This window comes from Dermacentor variabilis, chromosome 4 (genome assembly GCF_050947875.1).
Source record: "Dermacentor variabilis isolate Ectoservices chromosome 4, ASM5094787v1, whole genome shotgun sequence".
In the NCBI taxonomy this organism is placed as follows: domain Eukaryota; kingdom Metazoa; phylum Arthropoda; class Arachnida; order Ixodida; family Ixodidae; genus Dermacentor; species Dermacentor variabilis.
Window position 1 is genome coordinate 177,508,946 of NC_134571.1, and position 16,779 is coordinate 177,525,724.

The 16,779-nt window shown below is 46.2% G+C and overlaps 1 protein-coding gene across 4 annotated transcripts in view; it reads left to right on the forward strand.

The window, feature by feature from the left end:
- LOC142579955 (lysine-specific histone demethylase 1B-like) overlaps positions 1 to 16,779 on the forward strand; it is a 101,494-nt gene that overhangs the window by 72,306 nt on the left and 12,409 nt on the right. For all 4 annotated transcript variants that reach the window (XM_075690642.1, XM_075690638.1, XM_075690641.1 and 1 more), the window contains exons 14-16: positions 2,773 to 3,009; positions 3,782 to 3,922; positions 7,095 to 7,217. In XM_075690642.1, the coding sequence (XP_075546757.1) occupies positions 2,773 to 3,009; positions 3,782 to 3,922; positions 7,095 to 7,217 (501 nt within the window). The remainder of the gene's footprint in view (positions 1 to 2,772; positions 3,010 to 3,781; positions 3,923 to 7,094; positions 7,218 to 16,779) is intronic.

The following is a 16,779-nucleotide window of genomic DNA, read 5'->3' on the forward strand; positions in this document are numbered from 1 at the left end:
ACTGCTTGCAGCTTGCTGCTACAGAAATGTTAACTATCAAGCGTGCACTGTCGAAAAAACACGAGAAAGCTCAATAGCCATCGCATGCACCAATCGGCGGACGCTCAATGTGTCACTCAAAGCATGTCGAAGTAGAGCTGCAGCAATATTCTCGTCGTCTCAAGCAGACTGCCATGGCTGAACTGCAAGGTGAAGCAACAATGCTGCCACGAATAATAGCAATCATTTAAGGCCTGCTGCTGCTGCATGTTCAGCAAAACTCTTTCACAGATATGCTTTTTGTACAGCGCCTTTACAGTTGCAATGACACCCTGGTCGAGGGGCTGGCTTTTCCCAGTGGTGTTGGCTGGCAAAAGCATTACGTTGACTGCAGTCTACTTTGGCTGGATGTTATGCGCTGTGCAGTTGTCGAGAATAAGCACGACCCTTCGCTTATATGCCACCATATCTTTCTCGAACTTGCAAAGCCAGCTCGTAAACATTTCTTCCGTCATCCACGCTTTTTTGTTTGCTCTGTATGTCACTGGCAGGCACTCTCGCTTTTTAACCCTTTGAGGGTCGAATTATTTTGAAAAAAAACTTTCCCAGGTGGTCAAATTACTTTATTGAGCATCTTGAATGTACATAATGTATAAAGTCGGGAATAAATAGTAAAAAAAAATTAAGAACAGCATTTTGGTGTCGGCACCACTCAGAACTGCAAAATGTTCAATAGTATTTCGGAGTGTGGTACTCCTTGAAACATGGGTCTACGCACAGCGCCTTATCGCAATCTGCACACCTAAAATGCGTGTCTGTTCTCCTCTTGGAGCGACAAGTTGTGTTGGCACACGCATGACATCATCTCTGCATGCGGCTGCCTTGGGCAGAGGTCTGAGGCACCTTCTTGCTTAAGCATGTTGCCGCAGACAGTGAGAATACCTCGTGAGCGGTGGTGATAAACAAGCTAAGAGCAGCACCAATCAAGATAGAAATCAACTTCCACCACCCTGCAAGAGAATGCCTACAAAGAGAAAAATGATGTTTCGCACACCTCCGTTGCGATCACACGGCGAAACCGCAAAAGGGGTGTTGCCGCAGTCTGCGCGACGTGCTGTTGCTAGAAATCAGTTCTGTTTATCTCCCCAAGAAGGTAGCCCAAATTTCAAATGCTTCTTGTAAGTCCTAAGAGGTGGCAGCACCTCCCAGTAAGCACGCATCATCATTATGGCGCGAAATTTCAAACGGAGGGTTGAAACTGTACCCGTACGGCAAAGACCTTGCGGGACAGAAAACCTCCGTCGTACATGTACAGCAAAAATCTTCAAAGGGTTAAAGCAACGTGGCCTTGCCGATTTGCGAAAGCAAACAGGCAACAATTGTCGGTGCCGTCCATAATAACGCAAAACGTCATTATGCACTCCTTTGAAGCCTTGCGGCCAGAACTGAGTTCGCCTCTCAGCGTAAGAGTGTGGTTCGGCAGAAGATTATAAAATATGCCAGCTTTGTCAGCATGGTATATGTCTCTGTCCGTGTTTGTCGACAGCATGACTTCCAAATTTACGCGAAGCCAGACTTCGATGAACTCGTCGTTCACATCTCCGCTTTCACCGCACGCTACTTTGCAGCTGATGCCATTGCATGTCTTTGAAGTGCTGGATCCACCCGTTAAATGAGTTCAACTCATTGTGGCCTAAAAGAGCACCAAGGGACCTAGCTTTTTGTTTGAGCATAGGGCCACTGCTCCGAACTCTTACTTCTCAAAACCGCCTGAAGAGAACTGTGACCACATCCTCGTATTTCGACACACGTGTTCTCTTCCGTGACTGCAAAGAAGAATCTTGCTGCGGTTGCTCAACTACACACACCCTGATTGGGCGCTGGCACCACGACATATGCATCTGCTCAAGAAACTGCTCATCCAGGGCAAAATTGAGGAATGCGAACATAATTTCATGCAAGCCACAAGAACAACATGCATCTCAGCCCCTCGAGTTCCACCAGATTGGGAACTACAGTTGAGTCTACCAGATATACTAGTCACTTCGAAACGTATGTTTTCCCTGTTAGTACATTTCTCTCACAAGTTTTCTTCTTTTTTTTTTTTCTCCAGGACATATGAACAAGATTCCACTGTATAAAACCTATGCACCCTATCTCTCGAGGGAGCTACACTTCCTGCTGGAGAATAAAGATTATGCACATAAATGCCTCTTCTTTCAAGGTGCATTGCCTGCAATGTCATCAGTTGTGGCGTGTGACTTCGGTAACTCATTCAATGCAGAAGGAGCGAAATAGCCACCGTAACCAAAAAGAAAAAAAAGAACTGAAGACGGGGAAGAAAAAAGTGAGGCGGGGCTCGTGATGTAAATTTGCACAGTTTCTAGCCTGCAGTATCAGAGGAGGCAGGGAAGGAAGGGCATTTGCAGGCACTTCTGAAAGCAAAGGGGGAGAGGGGAGTATTGTCTATGTTGGCAGTGAAGCTTGCCTCCTGGCAGCATGGTGACACAACATTTCAATGTCTGCCATCTAATAATGAACCAATTTGGAGAATTCTCTAGAGTAAAACGCTGCCTAGACGGCGCTTCAAATTTTTCAGGAGGAGACGTAGGCAAAATGCTCGCGTGCAATAGTTGTAGTAAAACCTGCTTAGCTGTAGTAAAACTGAAAGTGTCCTATGAATGCCAGTAGAAATCTTCAGTCATCACAGAGCCCAGTGAGGGGCACATTAAGCTGTAAACTGCTTGTTGCGCCATCAGGAGTGGGAGAACACCCCCGTCTATCTGAATGCAGGTGACAACGATTGAGTACGGTTCTGAGGAAGGGGGCGTGCGGGTCTTTACGGAGCGATCCGCCGCCCACAACGGCAAGGAGGAGGCAGAGGAAGAGGAGGGAAAGTTCTCGGCCGACTTTGCTCTGGTGACGGTGCCATTGGCCATCCTGCAGCAGCAGGAGATCCAGTTCTTGCCGCCTCTGCCCAAGGGCAAAATGGCCGCACTCAAGGATTTAGGCGCAGGCGTCATCGAAAAGGTGAGACAAGCCACTTCTGCTCCGAGGGCTTTTCACATAGTCATGAGTTGCACAGAACGTGCTCGTCTGGTCAGAATAAACAGTTTGAACATAAAATTCTTTAGCTCCAGAATATACAAAATAACGCCATCTTGTTCTGTGTGTTTGCTTGCTTGCTTGCTTGCTTCTTCCTTCTTCTTTATTATTATTATTATTATTATTATTATTATTATTATTATTATTATTATTATTATTATTATTATTACCAAATAATATTACGCTCAAGAAAGCGCTTTTGCCTGGCTTTTCAGATTGTTGCCGTGTTCTCAATAGATTACTCTTAGCAAGAGATGCACTAACCATGTTTACATGGATGTGACAGTAGCATGTCTTAGCACATCATGGTAATGTTGACAGGTTTACATGTGCCCCATCCCCGTTCACCCAAAGGAATTCGGGCTGGGACCTATTTCCGGCAAATGCGTTTCCCCAGTGAGTGGAGGAGAGCACAAGCCAGCAGCTGTCTTACTCTCCCTCTCTCCCTCGATGCAAAAGCCAGCACTTGCGTGCCTCAACCATGTTGTCCACTTAGCTGTACTTAGCTGTTGTCCACTTAGCTGTTGAGTAGCGGCAATGAACTTGCAGTGGAGTCCGCACGTGGTGCCTCCGAAGGTCTGCAGAATGACCCGAGTGATGTGTGCGAGCTTTCGTGGGACAGTCGTTTTCGATGTTAGGAGCCTAGGATGCTAGTGCCTCACTTTGCTGCCACATGCTTCCTGCTCTCCCTTTGCAGGTGGCCCTCAAGTTCTCTCGGCCCTTCTGGTCCGCTCAAGTGACGTCCGCAGACTTCTTCGGCCACGTGCCATCGTCGCCCGAGCAGCGCGGTCTCTTCAGCGTCTTCTTTGACCTCAGCCCCCGGACGCAGCCCAAGAAGGTCGGGGCATCTTTTATTGTGACGCATTGTGTTCAGGGTTCATCGTGGTTTCCGAAACACATGCTAATGTGTCAACTCTCCAGGCCTCGAAAGCCCATTAATTTACAATGTGCCCTTGAACTTCACTTTTGGCTCGGCAATGTGTGTCTTGTTTAGATTTATGCCTTCAAGGTTTGTTCAATTCATAAGTCAAACCAGTCCAACTTGGTCAGCAGCTCTCTTGTGAAATTTGGTGGTAGTTTGCTTGCTTGCCTGGATCACTGGAGTGGGAGACATTTATCCTGCAGCAGACATAAATTTGCTAAGCCTTCCTTGTATGCCAGTTCTTTCTTTTCTTCTCACTCACTCTCTCTCTCTTTCTCTCTCCGTGTAACAGGTACGAAGGAGTGTGTGTGTGTGTGTGTGGGTGTGTTCCAAGGCGTGGTCCAACATCATGTTGGTGCAGTTGAAAATTCCTAATCTGTGCAATTTGAAGCCATTAAAAATTATCTCACTTTTTTTTTCCCCCTTCACAAAAACTGTTATGAATTCCATATGCAATAGAACCCCGTTGATACAATCCCGTTACGCATGATTTCCCGGCGCCAACATTCACGATTGAGAACACAAAAATTAAAATAGGAAAACGGCATTGTGTATCTTGGGTCAATCAGACACCCCCCCCCCCCCCCCTTATAGCTCTATGCACGCTTTCATGTCGCAGCAATTTATTTGCGCTGAGTAGGCACGCCAAAACTTCCCGCAAGGCCGAATTCGAGGAGTGCAAACGTAGGCTTGCCAAAGCCGCAAAAACGACAATGCATGCGTCATGCTGCAGCGATTTGCACAACGCTTCGCATTACGTAGATGTCAACTGCAGTTGAGGCTGCAAATTTTTTAGTGACTTCAGATTGTTCGTTTTCCTGGTTAGTATGTTTGTTGTTGCATTCTTTATTTTTTTTTTTTCCTTCAAGACGTATGAGCTACTGTATTGTATCTGTATTACTGTACTACTGTATTGAACTTGGAATACTAAGGGCCCCTACCCAGCTTATTTATTTCCCACATCTGGGAGCAAAAATAGCGATTTGGTTGCATTGAGAGATGGCTTTTGTGTCATAAGAGGAAGCAGTGAACAAACTGTAAAGCTTTTGAGATAGCATAGCTTTAAGTAGCTGCAGAAAAATGGAGCAGCTACTTTGCTTTCATCTAGTATCCACTCTCTCTTCTTATTGAGTGTTTGTGTCGTGCTTAGGGCTTCCAGCTTCATTATTTCCCTTCTCTAATTTGTTTACTCAACTGTTCCAAATTAACTTATTGCTGCAAGGTGGATAACATTTCTTAGCACCAGCGCATGAGGACAGAAGGGAGACAGACGACAACAAAACGGTGGTGCATTTCCTAGACACAGATTTATTAGGCATAGATATTAAAAAGTTGTGCCATCACAGGATTTGCACGAGCCTGAAGAATCGGTCGGAACAGTTGTTCGCAGCAGGGTTCCCGAAGGGCTTGCAGGTTTCTGTAGCAGGGGGTTTGCGGAAAAGATGCATAGAAAATAGCACTCTGGAGACCGCAAATGAACAGACGACAGAAAATAAACGAAAGGTAGCGGTTGTGCCCTACGTACACAGAATGGCACACTGTCTTGAAATTGCTAGTTGTGCGAGCGCAAGAGTTGCTTTTTCAGCTCCAGAAAAACTCAACAGTGTGCGTCGGTTGACAGACCCATGCCGAAAATCAGCACTTGGGTGTTTCAAAAAACATCGAAATCTTTTTGTGGCTTGGGAGGAGGCAGTGGTGTACGAGTTGCCACTGTCCTGTGGTAAGAAGTACATAGGACAGACAGGACGGTGTTTCAATGACCGCTTAAGAGAGCGTAGATCAAATGTGAAGAATTACCATGATGGTCACCTGCCTGGTCACCATCACGAATGCGACTATGCTCCTTTGTTTGCCAGTTGTGTGGTTCTGTCCAGGCACAGAGATAAGGATGTGGGCAAAATTATTGAGGCACAGGCTGTGAATCGGAGTGCTCAGAGGAAGCACCCCGTCTATCGACCTGCTAGATAAAGAAATGGCCTAGTTAAAAAGCTCAGTTTGACGTAGTGGTCAGGCGAGGCATTACCATGCATGGTGTATAAAGGTGTGTTCTTTTTGGAATAAATTGTTGAAGTCGGCACATTGTGTTGTCAACGTATCCCTTCTGTCCTGGTCCTCTGGCGCCAAAAATGTTATCCAAGTTGGAGTACTACCAACATGCCCAACGTACAGCACTGTAAGGTGGGTTTATAACGCATTATGTAAAATCACAATCTCGTCATTTGTTTATTTTGCAGTTTCTGCTCATTTCAGTTCAAGCCTTTTCAATGCTGCGCAGATGTAGCCAATCGCAGCACTTAAAAAACTACCGTATGCATTGCTCTAGTGTTTTAAAATGCACACAATTACTATAGCTAGGAAACAAGCAACATTATGCCTCACCCTCTGTTACGTCGACACCTTCTGACTTGCATGTACAAATCTCTTATTTACAGCAGCTTGCGTAAGTGATGCACAAGTCTGGTACTTTTTCCTTTTCTGTTGTGAATTGCATGCATCAGTGTGAGCCTCGCGGCATTTCTCGTGCGGCTTTGCAAGTTTGAACGTCTGCGGCGGCTTCTAGAGGAGACAAGGCAAAAATATAATACGCATTGGAACTCTGCTGCTAACCAGCTTCCCTAATCGTTGCTGAGGCATTTGAAAGCGCTGGAAATGTGCAGTAATGTAGGCATGTGAAAATATTGAAACCTTCGAATAATGAATCAAACAGTTGTTCTGTTCTCAAATTAAGTAATCGTATTTCATAAATTTGAGCATAATAAATTAGTTTTCTCATGTCTTGCAACGTCATTCATGCACTAGTGAACATAAAACAATGAAAAGTACCACAGTTGAGCATGCTGTCTGCCATCTTTTTCTTTTTCTAGCAAAATAGTTTACCTTTGTCCACGGATGAAGCCGAGTGTTGTTTTGTTTTGTTTTGTTGTAGCGTATGTATCTGGAACCCAGTTTGTTGTGACAAGGTTCAGCCCTGCTTGATTTTTAATGTTTATGGCAATGCTAGGGGAGCCCTTTAAGCGAACACTCATCTGTGCTTTTGTGAAAAATCATTGTGTACCTCCGATTTTTTATCCCAAATGCCCACGTGAAGAACCCATCGTATGTCCTGATGACCTACGTGAGCGGCGATGCCATTGACCTGATTGCAAACAAGAAGGATGACGAGGTGGTGGCCATGTGCATGGATGTGCTGCGGAACATTTTCCGTGACCAGGCAAGATCTGTTCTTATTTTTTCTGTGCCGAAAGCAAAAGAAAAGCAAAACAACATTCAAATCGCAACAATAACGGCAGGCATGGTTGTCAAATCTAATTTCATGGGCGGAGTCCATTCGCATTGTTATACAGTCAAATGCCTCTGCGATGAACCCCTCTACAAGATGACCTTTATAACAAATGTTTTCGTATGTACTGGCCGATTTCCTATCTTTCACGTGTATTGTGAACGCCTCTACAGCAAAGGCCGCCACAATGAAGAAAAAAAAATTTAGGCATTCCTGGCAGCCGATATGTTGCTTGCAGCAGACGTATTAAGCGGCACTCCCATAACCCTTTGTAGCCTTCATTGAGTTGGGTTTGCATAGGCAGCCGGAATTAACACTCTAACAGAGACTGCACAGGACGGTCCGTACTTCACAGTTGCTGCAAAAACAAAAATGCATAATGGGAAGATGCCCAGTAGCCAGAACGGCCGAACACTTTCATGAGCAACACCACCGTGGCACGAACCTCCCACAAGCAGTAAGCTACAGTCGTGCATTCCATGAGACAATGTGCGCAGAATAAAAATTAGCGCCGGCCTCACTAAATATCTCTCGAATTCTTGTTAACGTCTTCTTGTCCAGTGATGCGTGTAGCAGTCGTGATGCTTTGCAAGAAATATCTGACGTGGAAAGAATATCTCACAAACATTTATGTAGGAGTGTGCAAATACCGAACATCAAATTGGACCAAGGAGGAAAAAAAAGCTGTATATCGAATTGACTATCAGAAAATTTATCACAATGTTAATGCTCGCAAATTTTGGCGAGAAAATATTGGCTCTTCACATGTTCAGAAGTATCCTAGCATTGCATGACAAGAGTGTAGCAAGCTGTCAGTAACTTAGGTACATACAAGATATGCCGTAAACAGTCTGCTCTTACTAAAGGGAACTTCGGCGTACTGGGCCAGCTCTGATTACTGCTGATATCCAATATATGAAGGTCTGGAACGTACAGTCGAACGATATGTCGAACAGCGCAGTAATCGCAAAATAGTTCAATATAGCCAGAATTTTATATATAAAATCACGTATCAGAAACTTTCGCAAATCAATCAATGAACCAAAGGCACAGTCGGGGATCGTTGTTCGGAGCGCGCCTTCGGTTGGGCCACACTCAATTGGCCTAGGTCGTGCCAACTTCGTCAGCCACGCGAAGTCTGCGCAGCCTAGGTCAATCACTCGTGGCGCAACCGAATGCGCGCTCCGATCAACGAACCCCAATCGTGGCGCAGAAAATACTCACTTGAAGCTTCACACAAAGTGTTTATTTGGGTGAAAGTACTGTAGCAGTGTAGCCTGCTTCTTATTGGGAGCCCCGTGCTTAGTCTAAACTTAGTCTAAACGATCCACAAGCGATGGGCCGCTGCCCTCTATTGTGCTGCAGTAGCGGCATAGAAGGGCCAAAGCAGCTATAGCCCCAGTTTAAAATCGGGAGTGGGGCAACATCAGCGCTTGCGGGATCAACCTCGGGAGCGTCTTCGTTTGGCCACTACTTCTGCTGCGATCTCCACGTCCGTCAATCGAAGCATTTTGAAACACTGTCAATGACAAAGTATTAAGTGGCGTCTGCCAAGGCGTCTATTCATGAGCGCAGTGAGTGTGTCTTTGTGGATGCAAACCAGTCCTCGCGAGGTGCGGCAGGTGCAGAGCGCAGCACCGAGGAGGAGTCAGTGCAACAAATGCAATGTGTCATTGACGTTGTTGAACTAGCCAAGCTGCCATGTGCGTACGCCGCTACATTCAAATGGTGCCCTCGGAGCGATCAATGTGTGCAGCTGTAGTGCGTAGCAGTCAGGAACGCCCATCATGCCGCCGCCATCTTTGAGGGTGTTGCGGGAAAGCCTGTCAACAGAGCGCTAGTCATCCAAGATAGCAGAGTTCGAGATATCCATTTTACGTCTGGCCCCGTTCAAAATAAAAAATTAAAGATCCATGCAATTTTCCAGGTGCTATAGGAAGTGTTCGATATATCAAGGTTTGACTGTATATTTTTATCGGTAGATGTCTGTTGAATAGAACCAAGTGCTTTTTTCCCTCTGAAGCTAAAGAGTTAGTGATGTTATGCTGTACTTAATACCAGCGAGTCTCTCAATTTAGTACAGTGAAGCCTTGTTACTGCAAACACCATATGAACGAACTTTTCTTAAATACCCTGCTAACTGGTTACAGTTTCAATGTAAATATATTTCAGTACTACGAACATCAGAATACCGAACTTTCCCAAATAACTGTCGTTCATTTTCTGTGTCATGCTAACAATGCCTCAATACTTCGAATGAACGTTCCGAAATCTGGGGATTCTTAGATTTCCTCGAATCCTTCACTGCACCCAGAACAGCAGGCTAGCAGACGACAATGTGCAGAAAGTGAACCTCAGACTGTGCTCGAGGAGAAAAACGTGCATGTTTCGTTTTTCTATTGCAGAGGGGACCACACATCAGGTTTTGCGAGCGTATGCTCTGCCCAGACAAGTGTCGCCTAGCAAAGGAGGCACACCTCTTCTTTCACGTTTCTTTCTGCGCATGGCTCTTCTTTCTTTCGCACTTCTTTCTATGGTCGTACCAGCGCTTGCACTTTGGAACAGTTCAGGTGTCCTCCTGGAGTGAGACAGTTGCAGTGTCCATAGCAAGGAATGTGAATAACAAACAAACAAAAAGAAACATTGCGCTTTGGAGGCGACATGGAGCTTCCTCTTTGCTGGTTGTTTTTTCAGCTGACTGAGTTTCTCCTTGAGTACACCACCTTTACTGTATGTGCTTTGGTGGTGGGTGGTGGCGGGAAGTGTAGAACATAGCAACAGTCGGGGTGGAAAGCAAACAGTAAGGTTTTCGTGGATAACTTGTACAGTGGCAACTGATAAATCGATGCATTTTTCACTACGACTTTCACTACGATGCATTTCACTACGACTTTTCAGAATAACGAAGATATTGCCACAGTCCCCTGATGTTTACTATATTGAGATTGCACCGTAGTGGACCTGTTTTTTACGGCAATACAGTCGACTCCCGTTAATACGAAGTTCACGGGGACCGCAAAAAACTTCGAATTAAACGAACTTCCAATTAAGCACCAAACACAAAAAACAGCACTTTATTTGTGGCGAAATCGAGTATTTTCTCTAAGAAAAATAGTCGGTCATCTTGCTTTGCTTCTTCTTGCCGAATCGCGCTGCTGAAAGCAAGTTCTGCAGGCTGTAGATGTGGCGGAACGCTTCTTCCGCGTTACCTTCAGCTGCAAAGAAGCGCTCCGCAAGAGCAAGGCCTGCAGCTACATCGGCAGCCTTAGGTTGCGGCTCGCCTTCAACGTCATCGTCGCTTTCCTGGGTCGCTTCCTGGGGCCGAATAATCTCTACAATTTCGCTATCCGTCAGCGCACCGCACATTTCGACCGCCTTGTCTACGGCGACGTAATCTTCAAAATTGACGTCCCCGAGAGCATCACCAAAATCAGTGCCGTCAAGCTCGCTTTTTGACGCTTCCTCTGCTGAAATTTCAGAGGCATCCTCCGAAGAAGCTGCCACAAAACGGCAAGCCCTGAAGCAGTTTGCGATTGTTTCTTGCTTCACACGATCCCATGCTCGCGCCAACATGTGGATGGCACTAAGCAGGCTCACCTCGTACTTTGTGGAGCTATCCATACACAAAATCATGCGCTCGAGGAGGTGCCACCTGTACAGGACTTTAACATTCTTGATGATGCCTTGGTCCATTGGCTGCAAAACAGCCGTTGTGTTTGCAGGCAAAAATTCGAGGCGTATTGCACTCAAGGCTGGCACATTCGCGTGAGCACGGCAGTGATTGACAAAGAACAACACCTTGCGGTTCGAAGCAGCAAACTTGCGGTCCAATTTGCTTATCCAGCTCTTGAAGATTTCGGCCGTCATCCACGCTTTTTTGTTCGCCTCATAGTCCACAGGCAGCGTCTTCACGCCTTTAAAACATCTCGGCTTCGCGGCTTTCCTGATCACAAGTAACCAACATCATTCCGTGCCAGTCATGTTTGCCGCGATCAGCACCGACACTCTCTCCTTGCTGCGTTTGCCCCCAGCACAGTCGTCCTTGAATGTCAGGGTCTTCTCTGGTAGAAGCCGATAGAAGAGTGCAGTCTCATCTGCATTGAAGATGTCTTCCGGTCTGTATTCGGCGAGATATTCACGCAGCTTTCCGTCCTTTCACGTGGCGCATGTTTCCTGGTTAACGAACGCCTTTTCACCACACACGCTCTTGAAAACCAGGTCATGGCGATCTTTAAAGCGCGTCAGCCATCCATCTGACGAAACGAAGTCATCGATCCCCAACATTGCTGCAAGCGTTCGGGCTTTCATCGCAACAATGTCTCTGCTGAGAGGAAGTTTGTTGCTGCTGGCCTCCCTAATCCAAACCAGCAGAGCCTTCTCCAACTCTGGGTAAGCGCCGGTGCGCATTCGCGTCCGAGAAGTCTTGAACTTGTCGTTCTCAAATGCATCCATTATTGTGCGCTTGTTCTTGATGTAGTTAGAGAGCTTGTTCGGCTTGATCCCGTACTTCCGCGCTATGTCTTGTTTGGCGGCACCTCCCTTCTCAACTTCCTTCAAAACCTCGACTTTCGTTGCCAGGTCGAGCGTGCGATAAGAGCCACGGTTTGCCATGGCTATGAACTGCGCGACTAGGTACAGTCAATTCCGAATCACTCGTGGAACAACCTAGCCTACGAGCTTCCCGCACAAAGGCGCTCGACCAACACACGCCTCGACATACGCTGCGCACGCTGCAAGACTAATCTCGCACAATCTCGCCACTGCCAGTATGCAGCGCTGTGTGCACCTATGGCACCCGCATGGCCTCCACGATCAGCTCCTGCCACGCGCGGCAGCCGCGCGTGGCCTCCGGCAGGAGCCGCTTCGCCTCCCACCGGAGTTGATCGCGGAGGCCACGGCAGCCGTAGCAATGAATAATCGCGCCGCTCCAAGAAGGATGGCGTCGCGGGCGGCTGGGTAGCAATGACACCAACGCGGAGCACGAACTGTTGCAACACTTGAAAAATTGCACATTCTACCAAAGAATGACGGTCACCTCGAGGATCCCGACTGAAAATTAACTTCCAATTAAACAATATTACTGGATGAGGACTTCGAATTATCGAGCGATTTCTTCTATAAGATTACATGCAAAACCGACGGAACCAGCACTTCACTTCTAATTAAACGAAAATTCCAATTAAGCGGCTTCGAATTATCGGGAGTCGACTGTATTATAATAATTGCATAGAAAGTTTTGCTTTCCAGTTTTTCTCCAAAATACAGAAGGGCTTTCCCATCTTTAGGGTTGGTGGGTTACCATAAGGTGATTCTACGCAAAAGACAAAAGCGTGAACAGCGTATCGCGTGACTCATCACCGCTCCGTGCGTTACCATGATTGGTGCTCTGTGGGCCGACTGCAGTCAGGGTCGACAATAAAGAGCAGGCGCCTGTTCATTGTCAGCTTTGGTGTGATTTGCCACCTGTCAAAGACTCTGAAATTGGGAGGGTCACAGCAAATTTCGTGTGGCACTAGCCCTTCCCCCCCCTTTCTCTCTCTCTCTCCTCCATCGGTCATCTGCAGAAATGTATGTAGCCGGGCAATCATTGCACTACTCAGATGGCACTGTTGCCGGTGCCGTGTAAATCCAAAACTAAGGTTGTGACAGGTTGCTCAAAGCAAAAAGACACTGATGTGCATCTACGAATGGCGTCGGGAATGAGAAGCCACCGTACGTTGTGTAACAAAGACAGCGGCCGTGAGCAACTTAATTGTTGCCATTGCGTGCACTCGATTTCATTTGTGAGGCGGTGTGCTCACTTTCTGATTCTCTCCTAGCTACTGCCAATAGATCTGTGTCGATTTGGTACCATACCGTAACTTAAGTTGCCGACAACTCAGGAAGCAGCGCCGACTAGTCTTAACGACCTAGGCAGCATGGCCGTGAAGAAAATGCACCGATGATCATTATGGTAACGAGCCGCAAGCCGTCGCAGAATGCTTGCCACTAATAAGTTTGTACGGGTGGCCCATCAGTGATCGATCCCAAGAACACACATACCGCACCGATTGACGGCTGCTAAAGCACGGTTAAGTTCCAACATAATCTATGTGCCATCCAGTGGCTATTTATCTCCATCATCATCAGCAGCAGCCTGGTTACGCCCACTGCAGGGCACAGGCCTCTCCCATACTTCTCCAACTACCCCGATCATGTAATAATTGTGGCCATGTTGTCCCTGCAAACTTCTTAATCTCATCCACCCACCTAACTTTCTGCCGCCCCATGCTACACTTCCCTTCTCTTGGAATCCAGTCCGTAACCCATAATGACCATCGGTTATCTTCCCTCCTCATTACATGTCCTGCCCATGCCCCCATTTCTTTTTCTTGATTTCAACTAAGATGTCATTAACTCGCGTTTTTCCCTCACCCAATCTGCTGTTTTCTTATCCCTGAACATTACACCCATCATTCTTCTTTCCGTAGCTCGTTGCGTCGTCCTCAATTTAAGTAGAACCCTTTTCATAAGCCTCCACGTTTCTGCCCCATAGTTGAGTACCGGTAAGACACAGCTGTTATACACTTTTCTCTTGAGGGATAATGGCAACCTGCTGTTCATGATTTGAGAATGCCTGCCAAACTCACCCCGGCCCATTCTTATTCTTCTGATTATTTCAGTCTCATGATCCGGATCCGCGGTGACTACCTGTCCTAAGTTGATGTATTCCCTTACCACTTCCAGTGCCTCGCTACCTATCGTAAACTGCTGTTCTCTTCCGAGATTGTTAAACATTACTTTAGTTTTCTGCAGATTAATTTTTAGACCCACCCTTCTGCTTTGCCTCTCCAGGTCAGTGAGCATGCATTGCAATTGGTCCCCTGAGTTACTAAGCAAGGCAATATCATCAGCGAATCGCAAGTTACTAAGGTATTCTCCATTAACTTTTATCCCCAGTTCTTCCCAATCCAGGTCTCTGAATACCTCCTGTAAACACGCTGTGAATAGCATTGGAGAGATCGTATCTCCCTGTCTGACACCTTTCTTTATTGGGATTTCGTTGCTTTCTTTATGGAGGACTACGGTGGCTGTGCAGCCGCTATAGATATCTTTCCGTAATGCCTCCATGACTGCTGAGGTTTCGACAGAATCAAACGCTTTCTCGTAATCAATGAAAGCTATATATAAGGGTTGGTAATATTCCGCACTTTTCTCTATCACCTGATTGATTGTGTGAATATGGTCTATTGTTGAGTAGCCTTTACGGAATCCTGCCTGGTCCTTTGCTTGACAGAAGTCTAAGGTGTTCCTGATTCTATTTGCGATTACCTTAGTAAATAGTTTGTAGGCAACTGACAGTAAGCTGATCGGTCTATAACTTTTCAAGTCTTTGGCGTCCCCTTTCTTATGGATTAGGATTAGGTGACGATGGCAGCAATCGCACGGTAGGCCAGGCTGCCTCACCAATGTCCTCACAGGAGGACCCGGCAGATGGTTCAGTCCCTCCGGTGTTTCATTTTCGTGAGGAACCTTCTGCTGCACTACGAATTTTTCGGGCTAGCCATTGCGAAGTATGTGGCAAGGTGCTTGTGGCTATCTCGCCTAAGCATTTCTCCTGGATTTCTCAAGCTGACAGGCTGCCCCAGCAACCTTCTCGCATTTTTTAAAAAGGCCCCTTTCGGGGCCACCAACAGGATGCCTCAGCGGAGCTCGCATAGCGCTTGCCACCCGTGACCCCTCTTTGCAGTTGTTACAGCAGTGCCATTCTTTAGCGCCAACAGCTGTGGCTTGTTACACGCGATCAGAGCGGCCAGGAAGCAGTTAAACGAGGGAACACAGTCAGCCCCCGGATGGAGGAAGGTGGTGGGGAGGGCAGCTGGCCTCCCTGCTATAGTTTTCTCGCATCAGCTCTGCCATCCCCCTATTTTGATTTTTTCATGCAACCCGGTTATAACAATTATCGGCTATAATAGTGGAATTGTCGTGGCACTTGAATATTGTTATAAGTGGGTTTGACTGTATTAGAAAAATCTAATTATTCTAACGCAGACGATCAGATTTAATTAGGTGATATTCCAGTACAGTCGAATCCGGCCATATCGAACTTGCAAAAGAAACTCCTATCACTTCGATATAGGGCATAATTCGATATAAGCCTGCTAAAGAATTGAACATCATAATATACATAACATTTGTAAAACCACTTTGTTGATGAAACTAGCTTAGTTTTGCATGAAATAGTCCTGTATTTCTTCTGCTTGAGCAATTTCGCTGCCTGCGACGCACTTACTTCTCTGCATTGTCTAAAAAGTCAGGGCGGCTGATGCCGCAACCTTCCATATTCGCACAGAAGCAACAGTCTAGTGCGAGCGCACTAATCACTTCGGAGGATGTGGGCAAAGGACCGTCGTTGCTTTCCTCATTGTGCCCACTTTCACTTGTGCTCGGTGCGATGTCGGAAATGTAGTCTTTGTTTTCAGGCTCTCCCATGGTCACGACACCATCATTTGTGCCACCTGCCTTGGGTGGCACAAAAGCGGCCTTGGAACAATTTATGGCCATATACTTTTACATTGTCATGGTTGTTAATTCAGAAATCAAAGGAATGCCTCCGCTTGTTCCTTCATTGTGTTGCCAAAAACTCCACTGGAAATCTTTCTGCCCATTTTCCGGCATTATATGCATAAAGTCTAAAATTTTCACTCGGGTGATAAAGTTCAAACCAGAAAGGAGTTAAAGCCTTTTGCTGAGCAAAGGATTTTGTAAGTCCCAAACACTTTGTTATGAAAGCGTTTGACTGTACATGTCTCACTATACATTTCAGAGTAATCGTTGGTGCTTGTGAACCCTCAAGAAAGCACACTGTTCATGTCACATGTGCAGTCTGATTATACATGTGTCACTCACTACAGAATTAACAAATTCGCATTACAATAGGGTGCGTCTTGCGCTGAACGATAACTTCATAACTGCGAATCCAGTAAAAGTTACATTAGGATTGAGAACTGAGCAAGTTTGTGTGTAATCATCATGTGATTTGTGCAGCACTCACGAAACAACGGAATAAGGAGTACACAGGAGACGTGCTGTCCTGTACACGGTTTTTTTTTTTTTCCACTCGATTCATGTTTGGCTAACGCTGCACAAAGGACCAAATGAAAGTTGACAACAGCAAAATGTAGAAGAATTACATGGGGCAGCACCAAGTCCAAATTTTGCTCTGACATGCTTTGGTTATCAAACTGCAGGGTTTGGTTGGCTGACATGCCACCAGTAAACAACATTGTAAAGCTTCACTACAGTGCATTTGTTGCCTTATAAAAAGTGCTGAAAGTGGCAAATTCAACAGAAAGGAGGATCTGACTCAAAATGTCTGGGTTTTTTTCTCGAGCCCTACGAGGACTGTCGAACCTGGTAATTTGAGCGTGACAATCTTGATCCCGCTACTTATGGCGAATTAGATTACTCTTACCTAGGTCTTTCTTTCATGTGTAACACATAATTTTTTTGC